Source organism: Mobula birostris, chromosome 12 (assembly GCF_030028105.1).
Source record: "Mobula birostris isolate sMobBir1 chromosome 12, sMobBir1.hap1, whole genome shotgun sequence".
Classification (NCBI taxonomy): Eukaryota; Metazoa; Chordata; class Chondrichthyes; order Myliobatiformes; family Myliobatidae; genus Mobula; species Mobula birostris.
The window spans coordinates 35,113,153-35,138,047 of NC_092381.1; the positions used below are offsets into that span (position 1 = coordinate 35,113,153).

Genomic DNA, 24,895 nt, shown 5'->3' on the forward strand with positions numbered 1-24,895 from the left:
ACCCATTAAACCAGCACTCAAGTGAGGCACAGCACATTTAGAACTAAAAATCTTTAAAAAAAACTTGCAGATTCTGAAACCTAAAATAAAATCAGAAATTGCTTGAAATGCTGCATCTGTGTTAGTCTGCATTTATGAAAAGAAGAGAAACAATTTGCAGGTCAAAGATCCTTCTTCAGAACTCAGTTTACAATTTGTCATAGGGGAAGTTCTTCAATTTTGCATTCAACTTGTTCACTTGTAAAAATCCAATCAAGAAGCATAAAACACATTCCAGGTCATAGTAACTTTAAGAACTCATTAAGTAACAGTAATGGAATAAAAAAAAAGCCTGCTTTTCTGTTATACTTGGAACTCTAATCAGCCGTAAAGAAACATCTCAACCAAGCAAAATTAGAGGATAGTTACATTTTTATAGGACGGCCTGTTGTGTGGGCAAAAACACCTTTAGATGAAATGTTAGTTAGAAGATTGAGACTTGAATAGAATATTGTTTGACATGTAAATTACCTTGAACTATTAATCCTGACCACACATCCTAAATACTCTTGCCTTACTCACCTTTATATGTCATCACCAGGTATGGCAAAGCTTCTGATCACTTCTCAAGCCTTTAGAAAGCTAATATTGTCTAAAGTGAACTGCCTTGGACAGTAATTCAATATTTACAATAAATGTAAGCCACTCAGAAAAAAAATCAGCAAAATCATGTTCATATTTTAAAATCAATTTTAAGTTCAAATACTTACTTCTGAGCTAACAGTACCAAGAATTTGATACACTGATAGCAGCGACTGCTGTCAACATTGTTACTCTGGTGCATCAAGGCTGTGGAGTGGACAGAGAACAATATTGATTTAAAAAATTAATAGTGCAGAACAAGCTGCTAAAGATAGCAAGACTATATTAAAGGTATTCCAGAGTCGTTCAGCTGGATACTATGCGCCATACACACAAGTGCTACATACACAAATATGTGAACACTATTGGCAAGCTTACAATACTGGCAGGTGTAGGGTGTTGAAAAGAATGAGGTGCAGGCATGCAGCCAAACACAATTCAGTTATCTGAAAGTAATTCAAAACTACGGACTCAATAAATATGTTGCAATTCAGACTTGGAAAGCAGAGGTCGAGTCCAAAGTATGTATTAGATTTGCTCATCTCATTCAGACTTGAAAGAATATAACGATTCAAGCTTCTTTGGGAAAAGGACAATGGAAAGCAACAGTTCGTTTAAAAAGCATATGCTTATATAATTGCAAGAAAAAGTTTGTGAACTCTTTGTAATTACCTGGTTTTCTGCATTAAATACTCATAAACTGTGGTCTGATTTTCATCCAATCACAATAATGGACAAACACAATCTAGCTAAACTAATAACACATGAATAATTGTACTTCTTCTCATCAATACTGAGTATACCATTTAAACAATCACAGCCTAGGTTCAAAAAAAGTATGTGAATCTCTGGGGTAATGCCTTCTACAAAAGCTATTTGGAGTCAGGTGTTCCAGTCAATGAGATGAGATTAGAGGTGTGGGTTGTAGAGGTGCCCTGCCCTATAAAAAAGACACAGAAAATCAGGTTACTGACGGAGCCTGCTCTTCTAAAGAAAGATCTGCTTATGCTCTGTTGTGGCTGACTGAAGATTTTTCAGCGGCACTCAATGGACTCAAGCTGTGGGATCACTTGCTTTTCAGCTGATGGAGGTGAGGCATTGAACCATTGTGCTCTACTGGGGGCGGCGTAGCACAATTGTGGCAACTGAAGATTTAAAATGGACTGAAGGCTCTGGACTATATACATATACATACACACACATACATATATATTTTTATATATGTATATTCTGAGGCGATGTATGTTTACTGATATTCTATGTGGGTTTGTTGACTTGTATACATCAAATAGCTGGGGGGGGAGGAGGGAGGAAGGGAGATGGGCTTCAAGACTCTTATTACTTGATTGTGATCTTGTAGATGCTTGTTGGTAATGTGTCTTTGCACTTTGACCCCGTAATAACGCTGTCTCATTTGGCTGTATTCATATATGGTTAACTGACAAATAAATTTGAATCAATCAAAGCAACTTTCAGACGGCCTTAGGAGAAGAATTGTAGTGATACATGAAGCTGGAAAAGACTGCAAAAGCATTTCTAAAGACCCGAGTGTTCATTAGTCCTCAGTAAGAAAAACTGTCTACAAATGGAAGAAATTCAGTACTGTTGCTACTCTCCCTAAGAGTGGCTGGCCTGCAAAGATCACACCAAGAACACAATGTGCAATGCTGAAGGAGATGAAGAAGAACCCAAAGGTAAAAGTAAAAGACCGGTAGAAATCTCTAGAACTTGTACTAAAGTCTCTGTCCGTGTGTCCAGTAGAAGAAAAACACTGAACAAGTATAGTGCTTGGGGAAGGACACCATGGAGGAAATCACTGTTCTCCAAAAAAAAACCCACCATTGCTGCATGTCTCATTTGCAAAAGACCACCTGGATGTTTCACAATGCTTCTGGGACAAAGAGAGCACCCTGATGTATGATGCAAGCAAGGTGTGTTATTAGTTTAGGCAGATTGTGTTTGCCTATCTTAGTGACTTAGAAGAAGATCACACTAGTAATTAGTACAGAATACCAGGTAATTGCAAAGGGTTCACAAACTTTTTCTTGCAACTGTGTATCAGGCACAAAGCTAGTTACTCTCCCAACATATCAGGTTGCATTGTATGCCTTCCCTTTCTCAGTAGCTTCTGACTGCAATCAACACTCATGTACAGAACCAGTTGACATCAGTATGTGGGTCAGCACAGTTGTGGCCTCCTTGCTGACTGGCAGACACATTCAACCTTTCAGGCTAATGTTAGGCTCAGCACCAAATTCCAGGGGAGGAGCACATGTGTTGAGCTGAGGGACCTGATACAAGACTTATTTGACTCCTCAGCTTTTCAGATGCCATGGATTAAGTAACTGAATCCCCTTCACATGACCCTGACTGGGGGAGGGTGGGGCTAAGCCGGAGTTACACCTTGTCCAAGGGCGACCAGCAGACTACTGGAGGGAACGTGGTAGAGACGCATCTCCAACCCGCCACGCAGACCATCAGAATTAACTATCCAAATATAGCCATAACATTTTTAACAGTGCCTTTTTCCTCCATTTGTTTAGCAGTGGACTCCGTTTTCATCAGACTCAATCCACTGGCTCTATGCCATCAAACTATTTACCTGCCACCCAGTGCTAGAAACCTATAATAATTTTTTCCTCCAATTAAGGAGAAGATGGGAACCCGTTAACCTAGACTGCACTATGAATGTTCCCTGGGCACAATGTCAAGTGGCATTAATTTGTTTTCGTCTGGCATCCATTTCAATTTGGATTAAATTGCTGACCTCGACAAAGTCATTCACCTCCAAAAAATGTCCCTCATGCCTCCCACAACTCCTCTGTTGTGAAATCTACACTTATTCCAATGTCTGCTAGCATGCATTCTATCCTTCTGTCATCAGAGTGGAGGGGACTGAATTTGTAGGTGGTGGGTTAGTTAACAAATATGTACCTAAAAGTCCTTTCTCCGACTCAAAAGCAAACTGTAGCCGGCGAGATTGCAATGGATCTTCAATAACCTTGAAAACAAGGTGAAAGAAAACAAGTTAGTTACTGGTGTGGTTATTTCACAACGGATTCTTCGCTCTAGTGTGAGTAGGCCACTGATACACTCTCATTTACTTTTTCCAAAGACTACCAGCATGCCCTACTTGCTTTGCCGGTTATTATCAATCAGCCTGTTGTTCGTACTATACGAGAAGTTAAACCATAATCGCAATTTAAATTTGGAATTCATTTTTAAGGACTTATTTTTTTCTTCATGTTATTTGTTGGCTTCATTTTTATTCCCAAATTTATCTCTTCCTCTTGGACAATCTGCTCAAACTTGGAAATAGTGATTTGAATTGCTACAGTCAAAGAGTGGTTAAGTCATTACCTCAGTAAAGTCATCAATAAAGTCAAAGAAATGCAAAAAAAATGAAATTGCCTTTTAAACTCACGAGAGAGCATAGGCCATCAACTTTTTGCTGTTGATGTTTCTGTAGCAGGCAATTTCTTTCTTACGAGGTCGAGTTGCTAGCTCAACACTCAAACCAGCACAGATGGAAAAGCGTGTCTGGGGAGCCGTCTGGGTTTGAACTCAGGAGCCTTCACTCCGAAGTCCGGCGTTGATGCCACTACGCCACCAGCCGGCAAAAGAAATGCAAGCCCCATCAACAACTTTGACCATTTAGGTTCTGAGCACGGGCCCTAGTGCTGCATTGTTATGTCTACTACTGTATACATTTTATCTAACATACAAGGCTAAGAAAGCCGTTCATAATTCTCATACATACCAGGATTTCATGCAGTAACTGGAAGATATTTTTCAATTCGTGAGGTGGAGCTGTCTCCAGTTGGATCTGAGTAACACAAAACATACATAATCATAAAATGTTATTACAGAAAATCATAATTAACCCTTGGTCCATGTTTATGTAACTACACCAATAAGCTTTTAACAAGCATCTTTAACAGATCGGTAAGAAAAACAAAAGTCTATGGGATTCAACAGTAGGTAGAATATTAGGGAGAGATTTGTGAGGCTATTAATAACAGTAGACAATGCTAGTTTGGAGGTTTTCTTAAGATTTGTGGAAACCAAGGAGAGGTCTAATTGAGGAACAGAACATTATGATAGGCAAAGATATGGACTAATTTCTATTCATAAAGAGATCAATATCAGGATGCATGCGTGGATATAAAGTAACAGGTACAAATACTGATGAGGAATGGAAAAAATTATTTTCTCATATAGAGGATATGAAGAAGGGTAGGAAAAGCATAGTCCAATGTTGTGGACCACAAGCTATTGAAAGGAAAATGGAAAATAGGCTGAGTTCTATCAGTATTTTTCTTCAAAGTATTTCTCAATGTGTGAGCAATATTATATAAAAAAGAGTAAAATATAATATTAGAGTCATATCAAAATTGAACAAAATGCGCCCTTTTGTCTCTTATCTCCACGCTACGTCCTGACCTCACAGAGAATGGGGCTGCCTTTGTTCTCCTGCTATCTACTCAGAAAATCTGGAGCAGCACATGCTGTTTTTCCACCCTTAGAATTCAGGAATGACTGCTTTTACCAGGATTGCTTACAAAATGACAGAAAATGCTGAGTCAGGAAAAGCCCAGCAGGTTAGGCAGCATTTACAGCTGCTGCATGTTCACTTTTTTTTTAAGATGCTTCAACATCTGCTGAGTGGTTTCAGGATTTTCTGTATGTTTCAGGTTTCTAAAATCTTAATTTTCTGTTGTATTATCACCTGGTGCAATACTCAATGAAATTATGTTGAAACATGCTTTCCTCTATTCCCCACCTCGAGCAGAAACTTGTGGTCCTTTTGCTTTTATTTCAAGGCTTCCTCCACTTCAAATTTTATCGTATTTTCTCTGAAAGAAGCCTGAACCATTGTTTGTGGTAAAAGCTACCATAAACAAATGGTCTAACAACCCTTGCTAGAATCATTTCTCACTTTTTATATCCCTCATTATGGATGCATTGCATTTTTCCATTCTCTTTCCCTTAAGGATGTCACCCCATTGGTTCACACTTGGAATATGACAGCTTTAAAAATCACTTCCCTTTGGCCTAATTTGGAACCAAAGAGCCCAGCCCTTGGTCAGACTGATAATACATGGGTCTTGGGGTTTTGCATAAGTTGAAACTCCTGCTTTATTATCCCTCAGTGATCCTTATTCTCTTTTGTCAGCACTCATATTGGAAACAAAATGTGTTTGTGGTGATTAAAGCCTACATGCAGTATTGTGCAGAAGTCTCCGGCACTCCAGCTATAAGCATTTAGAAGGGAAAGGGAATGGAAAAATGCAGTGCATTCACAATGAGGGATGAAAGAAGTGAGAAATGCTTCTAGCCTTTTGCACAGTACTGTTTTTTGTAAATGCAGAGTAGAGAGCGAGTTGGTAAATCCGGTGGGAGCAAAGGATATTGAATTGAATTGACTTTATTTTGTACATTCTTCACATACATGAGGAGTAAAAATCTTTGTTACGTCTAAATGTGCAATCACAGTAATTTATAATAACCTATAATAAATAGAACATTGGGAATGGCAAGGGTGGAACGTTGTGGGCGGGGTGTGGGAGAGGTGGCAGAGAAGGAATACTGGGGTGGGGGTGGTGCAGGTACAGGCACATCCAGTCCTGAGACACCAGGCAAGGTCAAGATTCCAAACAATTGGTTTATTGATCATTACGAATTGTCTTTCTGGTGTTTGCTGCTCCCTTCCCCCCTTTCCTAACCATGACTCCCCTTTCCCTGCCTCCTTCCCACTCTCACTCCACAACAGAGACCCATATCAGAATCAGGTTTATCATCACTCACATATATCATGAATTTTGCTTTTAAAGGCAGCAGTACAGTGTAATATGTAAAATTACTACAGGACTGTGCAAGTGAACTATTTCCAAGTCAGAGTGGTGTGTGGATTGAAATACAACTTCTAATTAGTGGTGCTCCCATGATTTTGCTGTCCTTATCCTCCAGGCAGAGGTCATTGGTTTGGAAGGTGCCATCTGTTACAGTGATTTTTGGGTTTGGGTCATTTACCTTTGGCAAATGGCTTTGGCTACCAGTCTTCTGCCTTTGAATATGTATTGTGAATTTTATTTGGAGTGTAGGTCTGAACAATGGGTTCTTAAAAGCTGTGAATCCCAGTCCAGATGATGCTGGCGTCTGTGGTATGGATGCAGATCAGGAGGTGTGAAGTTTGTATGTAGTTTCAAAAGGAAGCATTATCTACACTTTGTAAATGTGGAATTGTCCTTTGTGTTTAGCACATAAAATATCGAGTCTCACGTTGGGCCAGCAGACCTTTCTACCGAAATTGTCTCCACATGATGCCTGCTGTACCTTGTTTGTCGAATAAAGCTGCTGCTTTGTATCTACCAGTAATTTCCTCCAGCGAGTTCATTCACTATTGCAGTACTATGAAAGTTTTAGGCACCCTAGCTATATATATGTGTGCCGAAAACTTTTGCTCAGTACAGTATACTAACCCAACCTTAGCAAACCTTTAGCAAAAATTCAGTATTTCTGTATTCACATGCTGAGCCAGCATTTAAATGTCCATCCCTAATTGCCCTTAAGAAGGTAGTGGTTGGCAGCCTTCTTGAACCGCTGCAGTTCTAAAGGGCATACCCATAATGTAGTTAGAGAGGGTGTTCCAGCACGTTCACTCAGCAACGGTGAAGGAACAGTGAACTATTTCCAAGTCAGGGCGGTGTGTGGATTGAAATACAACTTCTAATTAGTGGTGCTCCCATGCTTTTGCTGTCCTTATCCTCCAGGCAGAGATCACTGGTTTAGAAGGTGCCATCTAAGGAAGCTTAGATGGTACAAATTGTTACTGTGTGCTGGTGCTGGAGTGAGTGAATGGTTATCGATAGGGTGCCTATCAAGTGGCCTACCATGTCCTTTATGGTGTTGATATTCTTGAATGTTGTTGGAAAATAGATTCACTCAGGTAACGGGTGAGTATTTCACCACACTCCTGACTTGTAGATCGTGAACATTTATTAACGCTGACTAATTTTATTCTCACTACTCTCTCCTTTGTTATCAGTATGAGCTTCCAGTAAAACAGTCCTAATATATAAGCAGAAGTGGAAGTCTTTGTTCAGAATCACTTGTCTCCTTCTCATTAATGAACAACCAAATGTTGAAGCAAAGAATCCTCTATTCATTCTGTCCATTTACCTTAATGGTCTGTAATGCTTGTACCAATGAGAAATGTTCATTGCAGAAACAGCAGTAAGTCACCATCTCCGAAAGCACAGATAAAGATCCCGTCAGCTCTCGCATAGCATACATAACCTGAAATAAATTAAATTTAATTAAAAATGCCACTACTTCTTTTGCATTTACCACAAACAGGAACAAAAGTTTGCAAAATCCCTACACCATAAATTTTAACTTTATTTTTCTCTTTTTTCACATTTAAAAAGGCTGGGAGCAGCATTCTGTAACTGTACATGGAAAGTGTTATCCTGAAAATAACTACATCAAGAGATCTTGCAAATAAATGGAATTTCTCTCAGCCTAGCTATCTAACCTGATGTTAAACATCCTTACTGACTTCCCTGGATTATTCTGAGAGATGAACACTAGAATCACTAAATGTTACTTACCAAGTCATACAAAACAAATATTAACAAAACATTACCTCAAGTAAGTAATTTTGTCCTTCAGGTCTGAAGAGAGTTTCTACATCTTGGTGCAAAGGTACCTGTGGAGTTGGTGAATGCCATTTGTACTGCCCGGGATCTTAAACAAAAACAAATAATAATATTGCTTGTCTTCTACTTCAGCTATTTTCAACCATATTTTTTCTTAGCTTCCAGACCCAAAACACATGCCATGAAGTGAATAACCCACACAAAATGCTTAAGGAACTCAGCAAGTCAGGCAGCATCCCTGGAAAGAAATGAACAGTCGACATTTCAGGCCAAGACCCTTTCATCAGGGACTCTCAGCCCAAACACCAACTGTTTATTTCCCTCCATAGATGTTGGCTGAGTTGCTGAATCCTTCCAGCATTTAGTGTGCGTTACTGGTAACCTACGCTTGCCCAAATGAACCAAGAAGAAAACTGGAAGTCAAAGCAAATACTTCTTTAGAATCAGACAGCAGAATCAATTTTTCTTTTAACCATAGTGACAGGTGACAACTGCTCCTGAGAGCTTCCATACTAGGAATCAGAAAGTACTCAAAGCTTATTTAGTAGAAATTCAAGGTTGCCTTTTGCTACACCAAATCAACCCTGCAATTTGCCTTAAATCTTAAGGATTGCATCTTAATTCTATTCCAAGTTAATTTTGTTAGACAGATTGACAGGTAGTACTCAAAGGAGCCTGAGTGGCCTAGGCAAAACCTTCTCCCCAGCATATCTTTACCATTTTCCATCGATCCATCCTGGTATTATCCTCCTTTTCCATCTGCCCATCATTGCTGACCTCATCTGGTTCTACCTATTACATACCAGCTCCTGTTTCTACACCACACCACTGCATTTCTATACACTAGCATTCTTTCTTCTTCCCCTCTACATTGCCAGCCTTGATGCAGGATCTCAACCCAAAACATCAATACATCAAGCTTGCAATAAGAGATACTACTTGCCCCACTGAATTCTTCCTGCAGTTTATCTTTTTTTGTTCCAACTGATTTTATTACAAAAGAATTTAGAGTAGAAAGGTCTTACTTCAATTATATGAAAACCTTAAACCACAACTGAAATATTGTGCAGAGATGCACTCACTCAACCCAAGAAAGGATATATCCATGGAGTTCACCAGATCATTAGGATGGTGAGTCCACTGGACAGAAAAAGATGAAGTAGGCTGATCTTTACCCTCAAATTCAGAAGAATGAGAAGTGGTCACTTTGAAATGCACAAATTCTCTAATGGTATTGACTAAGTTGACACTACCACTATCTGGGGTAGCTGGAACTAGGAGAGATCACAGACTCATGACAAAAGGTTGAAGAAAGTAGAAATTTCTTTACCCTGGGTAGTGAATCTTTAGAATGCTCTACTAAAAGGGTTGGGGTGGCTCAGTCACTTGATATTTTTAAGGAAGGGATCAATATATCTTTGGATATGAAAGTAATCGAGACAAATGTGGTTGGTGTAGGAAAGCACTACCGAAGTGAAAGATTCAGTTATTTCTTGATGAATGGTAGAACAGGTACAGGAGTAAAATGGCCTACTCGGGCTTTTAATTATAGTGTTCCTACTCAATGAACCTACATTCAGCAAAAACGCAGCATCTAGAATATTAAACCGAAATTAAAATCCAAGGTTATGGAGTGGAAGTAGGCTAGGGATTCCATTTCCCAAGTGGCTTAACCGAGGCAGCAGACAATACCCAATATTACTAAATAATATCCAGCGAGGAAACAATTAAAATGATGATTAAAAGCAAAACACTGGAGCTAAAAATAACTGAGGTAATCAAATCGGACACAGTTTACAGCAATCTACTATGTACACATATGTGCTCAAACACCTTTGCACTGCATTGAAATATTGTAACTTTTATTTGCACTTGAACTTGTGCTCATCAATCACCTCAGTTTTCTCTACTCTTTCTCCAATTAAGGGCACATTACACCCATTCTCTTAAGCTAAACACAGTCCTCAATACTGCAATCACTCAACGTGAATTTTGCATTTACCATACAGATATTCTGAGATGGTATCCATTAATCACCTTTGACAATTTTGTGAAACAATTGCCTTTGTTGTATGTCCCATGCTTCATTCACCCTCCTTTGATCTCTCAACTTCATGCCATGAGGCATAACGTTACTGTTTGATGATATCTCAATTTTGAGCAACACTTAATTAAAATGTGCATATATGCACAGAGAATCATCGAATACTGGTCTTCACTTTGGCAATATTTTATGGAAGCTAATCTCTAAAAGTAAGCTCAACATACCAACTGTGAGTAGGGATGAAATATCTGTATGTAGGACTAGTGACGCCAAAGTGATATGAAGATACCAGAATTCACGGGCCTGTGCAGAACTCCAGCGCCGACTCTGGAAAACAAAGCCAATTTTAGTGTTATAACACTTTACTTGGATGGATTCATATCTTCATAAAAAATAAAGAGAACAGTTTTCTTATTTAAAACATTAGCCATCACCTATGATTTTTCTTTTTCACAGATGAGAGAATGTACAATTAGATAAAAATGGAAGCAATGTTACTAATTTATCGATTATGCAGTTGGAAAATGGGAGGCATCTGAACAGAATGAGTGTTAATGGCTGACACAAAAATAATCAAGATACAGTATCCAACAGTGAGACCTCAATTAACAATGTACTAAGAGCTCTACACTTACTTGATTGTTCTGCCTTGATGGACCAAGAAGAAAACAAAGCATACGTTTGAATGCAGAGTGTTTGAATAAGAGTTGACAAGCCTTGAAACCCTGAGGACAGATTAAAAGAGGACTTAGCAGGCATTAACAAAATGCCACAAACATTCCAGTTTGTTTAATATGTCACAGTTTAAATCCATGAAATATATTCTCCTGGCCACCTCAAGTGGAGTGATTAAAGGGTCACAGTCACAACTAGCAAGACACAAATAATCAGTGGCAAACTACTTTCTTCCAAACTTAAGAAAACATTAAATTTGTAGATTATTTGAGACAAGTTACATGATAAAATCATGACAGAATTGATTTGGAAAAAAAGTAATTATTTGGCAAAATTTAGAGAGAGGTGATAGGAGCTGGAACACAGGCTTACATAGTTCCTTGAACTGTTGCACCACAATTCAATGAGATCATAATTTACTTGATCTTGGACAGAACTTCACTGGCCTACTTAGTCTTCAGAATGCTTATTCCACTAAAATATGAAATAAGCCTTAATATACACAATGATTGAGCTTCAACAGCTCTCTGGGATCAAGATTTACACCAGTTAAAGACTCGCAGCCCTTTGAGGGAAGACAGTTTTCTTTCCTCCTAAATGAGTGAAATCCTTATCCAGGTCTAGGTTCTGTCTTTAAAGAATACATTACTCATAATCTTGTATATTTCAATGATCTCAACTTCCATTCTGTAAAAACACCATACAGTGTTGACCCAACCAGCATAACCTCTTCTCATGGGACATACTAGTCTAAATGGAATCAACAAAGTTGTTCAGCCACAGCAAAATTTTGGTACTTATATGTTCTATCCAACTTGCAATGAAGGACAACCTTCCATTTGTAATTAAACAAAGCTCTTAATGAAACCAGACAAAGTCTTAACAGTACCAAAATGTTGATGATACAAACAATTCTGAATTAGTTGAAACTAGTTTGAAAAACATGCTTTTGGAAGATTTTCAATTTAACTAATTTTGCATGAAGGTAAAGACTTCCAGGTAGTGGAGAATTTAGTTTTCAGAATGTGGGAAAGGTCAGCATTTTTTGCCTATCTCTAATTACTAGAGGTGATGGCAAACCAGTATCTTGAAAATCTGCAATATTGAAGGAGGATAGTCGTACAATGCTATTTGTTAGGTAAGTGGATAGACAGACAAGAAGGTGCTGTCTGGAATTAGATCCATTGACAGTACAGGAATGATATATTTTCAAGTTAGGATTGTTTGCACCTTAGAGGAGAACTTGCGGTTGATCTTTTGGATGATCAAGGCCATAGATTTAGGAACTGCTGTCTGAGCAACTGAGAACGTTAACTGCACTGCATTTTGTGGATACATGTACCATTATGAATTGGTGGTAGAATGACTGTGCTCTTATTTTGGTGAATGAGGTGCCAATCAAACAAGCTTCTTCATCATCAAGCTTTCAGTGCTGGTGGTGTTGCAGTCATCTGGGTAGCTGCAATTTATTCCACCACACTCCTGACCACTGCTTTGTAGCTGGCAAAAAGAGATGCCAGGAGGAAAGTCACTCCCCACAGGATACACAGTTTTTGATCTGCTCCTGCAGTCACAACTGCCCAGTTGACTTTGATAATGATGATATGGGACTTGGCAATGGTAATACAAGCTGCCCCTGGTTAACAGGCTCCACAAATTGGAAAAATACACAAAAATCATTCTTTGGTAAACGTACTTACAGATTAGAAGGATCTAGTGCTTTCCCAGTGTATATGATGAATAAACTCTTCTTGGGTTTTCCAGCCGAGTACAGGTATCTATTTTAACCGACGTTTTGATGGCAAACTCTCATCTTCATTAGGGATGATGCTTAGGCATGTCTAGTTCGGTGGTATATATACCCACTGTTATCTGTCCTTGCTGATTGGTTAGTCCTCAACCAATCAGATTCCCGCTGTCCCACCTTGCTTATAATTGAATTTCAGTTCTTAACTTTGAGTGAGACCATCTTTGTTAAAATTCTTATTCTCTATTCTTATTTCAATAGTTTCTTTCACCAGGCAGTCCCAAAAGCCATTGGCGTGGCACAGTAGTTTTGTGCTGTTGAAATCAATTCTACGGTCATTGTGTATGCAATGTTCTGCTACCGTGTAACGTGAACTTCCAATGCTCCTTGATGAGGGTTTCCACCATGCATCCCATCTGGCTGATACACACCGCTCTGCAATCACAGGGAATCCCGTAATTGCCAGCTATCCTGGGTCCCAGGTCATCTTTGACCCGCATAAACTGCGATTTGAGCTTCTGTATGGGTTTGTGGATGGTACTAATCCAGTATTTCTTCAGGTTCCTGGCGATCCTTCCAGAAACCATGGCAAGATTGGAAGCCCACTCAAAGAGATTTATACCTCAACAATAACAGTCACCATCACATCTCCCAGAGAGAGGTTCCTTCTACTTTGCTAAACCATGCGAAAACTATTTCTGACCCAAAGTGTCTGCATGAGGAAATAAGACAATTATGCACGACGTTACTACAGAATGGCTATAAGGCGAAGGAAATCAATCAGGCCCTTAAAAGGGCCAACGAGAAAACCAGGAAACGTCCCAAGGACTAACCACTCGCTATCACCTATCTTCCCTACATTTCCACAGTTTCTGGAATGATAATAAGATTAGAGAATAAGGATTTTAACAAAGATGAAGGTCTCACTCTGTTGAGAACGTACCCTGATTTACGGTATTTTATTGTAAAAGAATTTCACCACCAAATTACTATAAGAGATTTTATCTCATTAGCAAACAGAAATAAAGACAAAGACCCGGTATAAGGTTAACCCTTTAATACGTGACCACGGGGAGCCGCTGATTTACGACTCCGCCGATGTCAGGTCACATCTTAAATTTATACAGTAAATTTTGGGTAATAGTCAACAGCCAAATGTACTTGGCCAGTGATTTCAGAGGCACTTGTTAGGTATCAGCAACTCTACAAATGTTCCTGCATGATGCACAAAATGAGAATGGCACATCTACATCAGTCTCCAACTGACAATATTAACAATATCTCGTCACTGGCATGATCTATTGCTAGCTATTCTTAGCTCACACAAGCAAGGCAGCGTCTGCATCTTATCCTGTCACCTTTATGACCAAGTCTTGAGCAATACTTAGCTTGTAAAGCTTGACAACAAAATTTAATTTTCCTCTTAATTTTCTTCCACACACTCTAAGAACTGGAATTTGATTGCAAGCAAGGTGGGACAGCAGAAACTTGATTGGTTGAGAACTAACTAAACAGGAAGGACAGACAACAGAGGTATACATATCACTGATCTAGATGAGCCTAAGCATCATCCCTGAAGAAGATGGCGGAGTCTGTCATTGAAACGTTGGCTAAAATTGATACCTGTGCTTGGCTGGAAGCCCGAGAAGAGTTTATTTGTGTAATGAATGTCATCAACAGCATACAAGACTGATAAGAAACACTGACTGTAAATGAGGACAGAAAGGAAACTAGTTCTGGAGTTCATAGGAATAAGCATATATACAGTATATACATTGGAGTTTTGAATTTAACAAGGTTATCCAAGCTTGCTTGAATAGCTGTCCACAAGTCAGATGTTTGTAACCAGGTGAGTGGTTAGGCTTCACCTTGTTGGAGACTGTCATTACCTGATACAAATATTACTTGTCACTAGATCTCTCTACCTGTAGTCATGCTCTGCTTCACCGGCCAGATTTATGAACTTTGTGCAGTTAGTGGTGTACATTCTCATGTGCACAAAGGTCATTCATGACGATAATGATTGGAACAACCTCTGAGGAACTTCTGCAGTGTCCTGAGAAGTTTGACCCCAACATTTACAATCATCTTCCTTTATGGTAAATATGGCTTCAACAGTGACTTCTTGATTCCCAACAAGTTTAGCTTTGCTAAGTCACTACAGGTTAAATATAGCTATAAGGACAGTCACCTTCACCTCCCCTTTGGAATTCAGCACTTTGGTCTCAGTTTGACCGAAAACTGGCAAGATTGGACCTATGAGGTTCTGGCAAAATCCAAAATGATCAGTACACAATGCCACCTGAAAACATCATCGATGACATCAGAAAATTGATGATGATTGTGAAATGACTGGACAGTATTTGACAGGATCAGATTAGTCCCATTTTAAGACATTAACTTCCTAAGCAATTTTGCACATCTGGGGGTGAAAGGTTAAATGTTAATCCCTTAACAGAAAGGGCAGAGAATTTACAAGAAGAAATAAAAAAAAAATCAGAGGAATTAAATAATTACTTTGTAAATACCACCATCGCCTAATCAGTACATCAATCAACCACTACTATTCATAACAATCTGGTAGGACAGCAGAGCTTTGATCAGATCTGCTGGTTGTGGATCACTAAGCTCCATTCCATGCTGTTCAGCACACATACAAGTCCTGTGTCACATCTTCAGTGGTTAGTCTTGGTGTTACTCAAGTATCCCCTTCTGCATTCCTCAGAGCTAGGGTTGATTCCCTAGCGTGATACTAGTGGTAGAGATTATAAAGTAAGATCTTCACCTTTTCTTGACAGCACAAATTAGACTAAAAACATACTTTACCTTTTGAACAAAGTTGTTGAAGAGGTTGAAGTACTGGGAACAATTTTTGCAATTCTCGGCTACATCCTTATCTAGTAAGCCAAGCAGCACCTCCAGCAGTTCGTCCAATCCTTTCAGCTGAAAAACAACATTTTCCATGAAAACTTTCAAGATATGTTAACAATTAAAACATGAACAAAGGTGGGAAATAGTCAGGAATTTAACAAAAATGATTTTGTAGGATGATCCTATTCTGATAGAAGGCATTTGGTGTGGACCACAAAGGTTATTTAGATGCAGAGACCCATAACACAGTCATGTTTTGTCCATTTACAGAAAACAAAGTCTCTACATGTGAGGATTGATATCCTTGCGCATGACAAGACCACTGTTATACCACACTCCACTACCTATAGGTATGGCCAGGACGAGCCCAAAAAGCCACCGTCCTGTGTTCCACTCTGCTTGGCCTTTAGTTCTCCCAACCTCTTACCTACCCTTCTTCCCTCCCTCAATTCCACCCTGAACTCCAACGTTCTGATGTGTGGTGGTGAGGTGTGGGATGAGACCTCATTGTTATATTTGTGAGTTTTATTAGCCACCTAGTACTGCTAACCTCCAAAAGGACCACAACCTTCTCGTGGTTTGGAGGCTTGTGTGCCTCAAAGACCTAGAGAACTAAGTTGGCTGGACTCAGGGCTTCATGCTCTGGCTCTTGGCAGAGTCATCCATGCCAAACAGGTCAAAGGGTAGGGGACAGACTAAGAGTGGTTCAGCGGTCCTCCAGGTTCAGGGGTTAAACTTGGGGTAACAACCCTGACTGGTAAAACAGAACTGTTACAGAAACAGCAATGAAGAATCCTACCTCTAAGTGTGACAGTATTCCTGAATCTCCACCTGGAAATTGAATGACTGACAGTAGTGAAAACCGAGCTATTGGCATGAAGAAGGAAGCCCTGAACACTACCAGAAATGAAGGACCTTCATTGCTGTCCTAAACACCAGTGGCATAATGGCAGTAAGTACTGCTAAGCTGGTTTGTAATATTAAATTTGGAAAATCAGGTTGGTAATGGACACCAAAAATGTGAGCTTGTTGAACGGCTTTTTAGAGCAGTTTCTCATTGAGCCTACTAGTGGATCAGCTATACTAGATTGGGTGTTACTAGGTGATTAGGGAGCTGAAGGTAAAAGGACCCTTAGGAGACAGTGATCACAATATGATGCAACTAGAAATTTGACAGGGAGAAAGTAAGGTCTGACATAGCAGTATTTCAGTAGAGTAATGGAATTTACAATAGTATGAGAAAGGAGTTGGCCAAAATAAATTGGAAGGAGATGCTGGCAGGGCTGACAGCACAGTAGCAATGACGTGAGTTTCTGCAAAAAATTAGGGAAGTGCAGGATAGATGTATTCCATAAACAAAAAAATACTCAAATGGCAAAATAGTACAACCGTGGCTGACAAGGGAAGTCAAACCTAATGCAGAAGAAAATTAGAGGGCATACAATGACGCAAAAATTAGCGGTAAGACAGAGGATTGGGAAGCTTTTTAAAAAACCTACAGAGAGCAACTAAAAGAATCATTAGGAGAGAAAAGATGAAATATAAAAGCAAGCTAGCAAATAATATCAAAGTGGATCGTAAAAGCTTTTTCAAGTATGTAAAAAAAGAGATGAGAGTGGATAAAGGAACACTAGAAAATGAGGCCAGAGAAATAATAACAGGGGGAGAAGGAGATGGCAGATGAACTAAATGAGCATTTTTAAACCATAAGATATAGGAACAGAATTAGGCCATTTGGCCCATCGAGTCTGCTCCGCCATTTCATCACGGCTGATCCAATTTTTCACCCAGCCCCAATCTCCTGCCTTTTCCCTGTATCCCTTCATGCCCTGACCAGTCAAGAATCTATCAACCACTGCTTTAAATATACATAAAGACTTGGCCTCCACAGCTTCCTGTGGCAAAGAATTCCACAGAATCGTCAATCTCTGACTAAAGAAACTCCTCCTCATCTCTGCTCTAAAAGGACGCATCTCTGTTCTGAGGCTGTGTCCTCTGGTCTTAGACTCTCCTGTCATAGGAAACATCCTTTCTACACACACTCTATGAAGGTCTTTCACCATTCGATAAGTTTCAATGAGGTCACCCCTCATTCTTCTGAATTCTATTGAATACAGGCCCAGAGCCATCAAATACTCTTCATATGACAAGTCATTCATTCCTGGAATCATTTCTGTAAATATCCTTTGAACCCTCTCCAGTTTCAGCACATCCTTTCTAAGATAACTGCTCACAGTACGCCAAGTGAGGCCTCACTTGTGCTTTATGAAGTTTAAATATTAAATCTTTGCTTTTATATGCTAGTCCTCTTGAAATGAATGCTAACAATGCATTTGCCTTCCTCACCACAGACCTGACCTGCAAATTAACCTTCAAGGAATCCTGCACTAGGAGTCCCAAGTCCATTTTTGCCTCAGTTTTTTGTATTTAACCTCCATTTAGAAAATAATCAACCACTTCATTACTTCTACCAAAGCTCATCAGTCTTTTGCATCAGTCTTCACTATGGAAGACACCAGCAGTGTGACAGATGTTGAAAGGTGCAAGGGAAGAAGTGAGTGCAGTTACTATTACAGGGGAGAAGGTGCTCAAAAAAGCCGAAAGTCCTAAAGGCACACAAGTCACTCAGACCAGATGAACTGCACCCTAGGGTTCCAAAATAGGTAGTGGTAGAGATTGTAGGGGTCATTAGTAATGATCTTTCAAAAATCATTTGACCCTGGCAATTTTCCAGAGGACTGGAAAATTGCAAATGTCACTCCACTCTTTAAGAAAGGACGAAGGCAACAGAAAACAAATTATAGACCAGTTAGCCTGACGTCAATGATTGGGAAGATGTTAGAGTCAATTGTTAAGGATGAAATTATGGAGTACTTAGTGGCACAGGACAAGTTAGGCCAAAGTCAGCATGTTTTCCCTGAGGGAAAATCTTGCTTGATGAACCTGTTGGAGTTCTTTGAGGAGATTACAAGTAGGATAGATAAAGGGGATTCAGAAGATGTTATATATTTGTACTTTCAGGAGGCCTTTGACAAGGTGCCACACATGAGGCTGCTTACCAAATTAAGAGCCCATGGTATTACAGGAAAGTTACTAACATGGTTAGAGCATTGGCTGATTGGAAGGCGGCAGTAAGTGGGAATAAAAGGACGCCCTTCTGGTCAGCTGACAGTGACTAGTGGTGTTCCGCAGGGGCCGGTGTTGGGACTGAAACCATAGAAAACCATAGAAACTACAGCACAGAAACAGGCTTTTTGGCCCTTCTTGGCTGTGCCAAACCATTTTCTGCCTAGTCCCACTGACCTGCACACAGACCATATCCCTCCATACACCTCCCATCCATGAATCTGTCCAATTTATTCTTAAATGTTAAAAAAGAACCCGCATTTACCACCTCGTCTGGCAGCTCATTCCATACTCCCACCACTCTCTGTGTGAAGAAGCCCCCACTAATGTTCCCTTTAAACTTTTCCCCCCTCACCCTTAACCCATGTCCTCTGGTTTTTTTCTCCCCTTGCCTCAGTGGAAAAAGCCTCCTTGCATTCACTCTATCTATACCCATCATAATTTTATATACCTCTATCAAATCTCCCCTCATTCCTCTACGCTCTAGGGAATAAAGTCCTAACTTATTCAACCCTTCTCTGTAACTGAGTTTCTCAAGTCCTGGCAACATCCTTGTAAACCTTCTTTGCACCCTTTCAACCTTATTTATATCCTTCCTGTAATTTGGTGACCAAAACTGAACACAATACTCTAGATTCGGCCTCACCAATGCCTTATACAACCTCATCATAACATTCCAGCTCTGATACTCAATACTTTGATTAATAAAGGCCAATGTACCAAAAGCTCTCTTTACGACCCTATCTACCTGTGACGCCACTCTTAGGGAATTTTGTATCTGTATTCCCAGATCCCTCTGTTCTACTGCACTCCTCAGTGCCTTACCATTAACCCTGTATGTTCTACCTTGGTTTGTCCTTCCAACGTGCAATACCTCACACTTGTCTGTATTAAACTCCATCTGCCATTTTTCAGCCCATTTTTCCAGCTGGTCCAAGTCCCTCTGCAGGTTCTGAAAACCTTCCTCACTGTCTACTGCACCTCCAATCTTTGTATCATCAGCAAATTTGCTGATCCAATTTACCACATTATCATCCAGATCATTGATATAGATAACAAATAACAATGGACCCAGCACTGATCCCTGTGGCACACCACTAGTCACAGGCCTCCCACTCTTTGGCTTCTTCCATTGAGCCAATGTCTAATCCAATTTACCACCTCTCCACGTATACTTAGCGACTGAATTTTCCTAACTAACCTCCCATGCGGAACCTTGTCAAAGGCCTTACTGAGGTCCATGTAGACACTATCCACTGCCTTCTCTTCATCCACTTTCCTGGTAACCTCCTCGAAAAACTCCAATAGATTGGTCAAACATGACCTACCACGCACAAAGCCATGTTGACTCTCCCTAATAAGTCCCTGGCTATCCAAATGCTTGTAGATTCTATCTCTTAGTACTCCCTCCAATAACTTAACCTACTACCGACGTTAAACTTACCGGCCTATAATTTCCAGGATTACTTTTCGATCCTTTTTTAAACAACAGAACAACATGAGCCACTCTCCAATCCTCCGGCACCTCACCCGTAGACAGCGACATTTTAAATATTTCTGCCAGGGCCCCCGCAATTTCAACACTAGTCTCTTTCAAGGTCCGAGGGAACACCCTGTCAAGGTCCGAGGGAACACCCTGTCAAGTCCCGGGGATTTATCCACTTTAATTTTCCTCAAGACAGCAAGCACCTCCTCCTTTTCAATCTGTACAGTTTCCATGATCTCACTACTTGATTCCCTTAATTCCATAGACTTCATGCCAGTTTCCTTAGTAAATACAGATGCAAAAAAACCTATTTAAGATCTCGCCCATTTCCTTTGGTTCCGCACATAACCGACCACTCTGATCTTCAAGAAGACCAATTTTATCCCTTACCGTCCTTTTGCTCTTAATATACCTGTAAAAGCTCTTTGGATGCTTCTTTTTATGCCGTATAATCAATGATTTAGATGATGGAATAGATGCTTTGTTGCCAAGTTTGCACATGATACGAAGATTGGTGGAGGGGCAGGTAGTGTTGAGGAAACAGGTAGGCTGTAGAAGGACTTAGATTAGGAGAATGGGCAAGAAAGTGGTAAATGAAATACTATGTTGGAAAATGCATGGTCATGCACTTAGGTAGAAGAAATAAATGTGCAGACTATTTTCTAAACAGGGAGAACATCCAAAAATCTGAGATGCATAGAAACTTGGGAGTCCTTGTGCAGAACACCCTAAAGATTAACGCGCAGGTAGAGTCGGTGGTGATGAAGGCAATTACAATGTTAGCATTCCTTTCAAGTGGTCTAGGATACAAGAGCAAGTATGTGATGTTGAGGCTTTATAAGGCACTAGTGAGGCCTCACCTTGAGTATTGCAAACAGTTCTGAGGTCTTCATCTAAGAAAGGATTTGCTAGCATTGGAGGGTTCAGAGGGGGTTCACAAGGATGATTCCGGGAATTCTGGGTTATTATATGAGGGACATTTGACAGCTCTTGGTCTGTACTCACTGGAATTCAGAAGGATTGGGGGGGGGGGGGGAGGAGTGGGATCTCATTGAAACCTCTCGAATGCTGAAAGGCCTAGATAGAGTTGATGTGGAAAGGATGTTTCCTATGGTGGGGGGAGTCTAGGACAAGAGTCAATTGTCCTAGACTCAGGACAGCCTCAGGACAGAGGGGTGTACATTTAAAACGGAGATGCGAAGAAATTTCTTTAGCCAGAGTGAATTTTTAGAATTTATTACCACAGGCAACTGTAAAGACCAGGTCATTTGGGGGTATTTAAGGTGGAGACTGATAGGTTCTTGATTGGCCACAGTATCAAAGGTTATGGGGAGAACCCCGGCAAGTGAGGCTGAGGAAGGGAACAAAAAGAATCAGTCATGATTAAATGGCAGAGCAGACTCAATGGGCCAAATGGATTAATTCTGCTCCCATGTCTTATGGTCTAATGATTAAATGTAGTACAACATGAATCAGTTACAAATTCCTTTTACTATACGACATCACTGGAGTAAGCTTTGTTTAAACCCACATTGAAGACAAATGCTCTACAGCTATAGTAGGTGTTTATGGCAAGCGACACTAATCTTGGAATAATCAATGCTGACACAGGCTTTAAAAAGGTATAGGTTTTGTCATTTTTCAGTACTGATATTCCACTTTGAGTTTAAACAAAAAAACATTTATTTCATATAGAACATTTATGCATAGGTTAGAAAAAATTTGAAAACAGCAAGATGAAACATGATACAAGAAGATATATATTCAATTCTTTAACATTTTAGTAAGTAATCAACTCCTTGACAGAACTCTTTAAATGAACCTGTCCATAACTGTGGGTTAGGAGAATTCAGCAGATATTATATCAACATTGAACCGATTTGGTAACATACCAGATGAGATTTGAGGCAATACACATGCACAATGCAGCCATTTGCCACTCAGCTTTTCACATATGCCATTTACTAACCTTATCTTGATAAAGCAGAGCGCTCTCCAGGGCTTTTTCGAGAATGGTAGCAACAGTGACTCTGACCTCTCGAACAGTGCACTCCAGAAGGAAAATCCTTGTAGGCATACATTCACATGCAGAGAAAAGCAAAGTGAAGTATGTTATGGCTACTTCACATTTTCATTTTTTACTCTATAACTACAGCAGCCCTATCAAAGATGTCAGAATCAGTAGAAATTAATGGGGAGGGGAGAGATAGAAGAGCAAGTGGAATGCATGACGCGGCAAGGAAGCAGTTGGACAGAATGGACAGGGAGTTGAGGAAAGCTTCATCTTTGAAAATGACTATTATTTCTGACTTTGTATTATTAGCTTGTAAAGAATGTAGGTAAATGAGATCCAGGAAAGAAAGACAGTGATAGATTTTAGTCAATGCACAGCAAATGCACATGCATTGGGTGGAAGAACAGGGAGATATCGGTAAGAGCAAACAATTGCTATTATGTAATCTCCCCTTTGACCTCAGTTCCCATCCTTTCTTTCCTTCACATTGCATTCATTTTTTTAATAAACATTTTCAGATGATTTTATACAAATAATCTAAGGGAACAATAAGAACCTTAAAGATGAAAAGGCAATTAACGATTGATAAAAAAATTTGGATGTCTGAATTGAAGTCAGTTTATCAGTAAGTGCGATGTCATTAAAATATTGTCACCAATGTTATTAATGTATGAAGGACAGATTCATTTTAGCAAGCCAAATTCATTTGATTTATTTTGTTATGCTAGATCTTACAATGCGCAGAACAAAGGTGACCAGGAATTTTGTCTCCTTGGGTCACACAAGGATATGTCATGAAGCTTCAGGAACAGCAAGCTTTGATTTTATTCATATCTAGTCAATTATATCTAAAGCTGCAGAGACTCACAGGATTAAGTAGTTTATGGAATGTGTCAGGTACTGATGACTTTCATGTACTATAAAAATGAAAAATACAGCAGTATACCACAAAGCTCGGAAAAGCTAAGGCTGAAAGAATCAGATAAGCCAAGATATGCTTACTTTCATGTATGTATAACATGCCTTAACTAGTTTGCAATACATACACATCCTGTCCCCACCCCTTTTTGAAAGATTACGCTACCTGTCTTTGAACAGAGATGGGCTGATGTTAGCTCATTGCTACCATGCGAGCGAATGAGCCAATCATAATCTTAGAAGTATGTTCAGGAACCACTTCCAGTAATAAGACTCCACCTTGTAACTGCCAAATATTTACACTCCAATTACAAGAAGAAAGCTCAGGTATTTAGTTGGAAACCTGATCTTTGAATACAGTCGGTTTCTCACTTTACAAAAACCAAAACACTGAGCATGATGTCCACATTAAAATTTAAAATAATAGCAGAAAAGGCTGTAAACGCTCAGCAGAGCAGGCAACAGCAAAACAAAAAGCAGAATCAATTAACATCAGTAATCCTTTCATTAGAATTTAGATTTGATACAAATTCATTTACATCAAATATTAGTTCTCCATAAATGTCACTTGACCCAGTGCACACTTGTTGCGTGAGCTGCTTTAATATCGAACTTCCAGACTGGGAGCAGAGTACTTTTAAGAGACTTGTCATCCATCCATTTACCTACAGGAGTTTTAAGTTAACAATTCTATGGTCCTCCTCAATATATCAAAAGTAATGAACATATTTATCAAAATTCTTGGTTCAGAAGCTTACATATTTGACTCACTTTATCAGTTCTCGACCTTCAGACCCAACCAGGAATTCAATTAGCCACTGACAGGCTTCACAACTGTTTGTAAGCAACCTCTCGATGAGGGTGATCCATTCTCCTGTGTCCACCCTGTTAAAATAAAATCAGGAACTTCTTAAACATTGGAAGTTCACTATACCAATCATCTTGAAACCCTAATCATCAAGGGTCAGACCATCAAAGAAAAAGTCTAACTTGAAGCTTCCTGGAGTTTAACAAACAGACAGCTACACATTGACCAAATGTCTCTACAGCGCTCAAGCAATTATACCAAGAAGGGAAATTTAGTTTTCTAATGGAAGTACTTTTTCACTGCGTTTTTGACTCAGGAATTTTAAAGTGAAAAAGTACTTCCGTCAGAAAACTAAATTTCCCTTCTTGATTGGTGTGAAACCAGCCTCTTCACTTAACAGTCCAAGGCGTTACATCATTATTAATGTTTTGAAGCATATACAAATTCTAGGCCACTATGTTGATTTATTGCCCTCCAGATATATTTTTTGCAATCTTCGAAGGACATAAATTTTAAATAAGTGCTACTTGGAAGAATTATAAAAACCATGAAAGTTTCATACTGGACACAATGATATGAAAACGAAGGAGTTAGTAAACTATACAGCGAACCTTTGATGTGATGATTTTTTTTTTGCTTAAAATACGTTGCATGCAAACTCACTGGCCTCCAAACGCTTGATCACAATTTAGAGCAATTTATATGAAAACATCCATGCAAGTTTTATATCTGTTAATGTGCAATGTGATTCATTTATGGGGAAAATTCTAATTAGTTGCAACAGCGGGTAACTAAATTTAAAACTCTTTGAAATTGAGGAAGTACTGATTTTCCTTGCTTGCTCTAACAGAAAATACATTTAATGAGGAACACAAGAATAAATCACAAAGGAATTTTCTTAGAATATCATTTTCGCTCAGCGGT

At 39.4% G+C, this 24,895-nt stretch overlaps 1 protein-coding gene across 2 annotated transcripts in view; it reads right to left on the reverse strand.

Moving 5' to 3' along the window:
* usp24 (ubiquitin specific peptidase 24) overlaps positions 1-24,895 on the reverse strand; it is a 255,619-nt gene that overhangs the window by 24,302 nt on the left and 206,422 nt on the right. For both annotated transcript variants that reach the window (XM_072273615.1, XM_072273614.1), the window contains exons 54-63: positions 23,935-24,048; positions 22,201-22,297; positions 15,575-15,691; positions 10,962-11,051; positions 10,551-10,653; positions 8,270-8,370; positions 7,804-7,920; positions 4,382-4,447; positions 3,556-3,622; positions 750-828 (exon numbers count right to left, since the gene is read on the reverse strand). In XM_072273615.1, the coding sequence (XP_072129716.1) occupies positions 750-828; positions 3,556-3,622; positions 4,382-4,447; positions 7,804-7,920; positions 8,270-8,370; positions 10,551-10,653; positions 10,962-11,051; positions 15,575-15,691; positions 22,201-22,297; positions 23,935-24,048 (951 nt within the window). The remainder of the gene's footprint in view (positions 1-749; positions 829-3,555; positions 3,623-4,381; positions 4,448-7,803; positions 7,921-8,269; positions 8,371-10,550; positions 10,654-10,961; positions 11,052-15,574; positions 15,692-22,200; positions 22,298-23,934; positions 24,049-24,895) is intronic.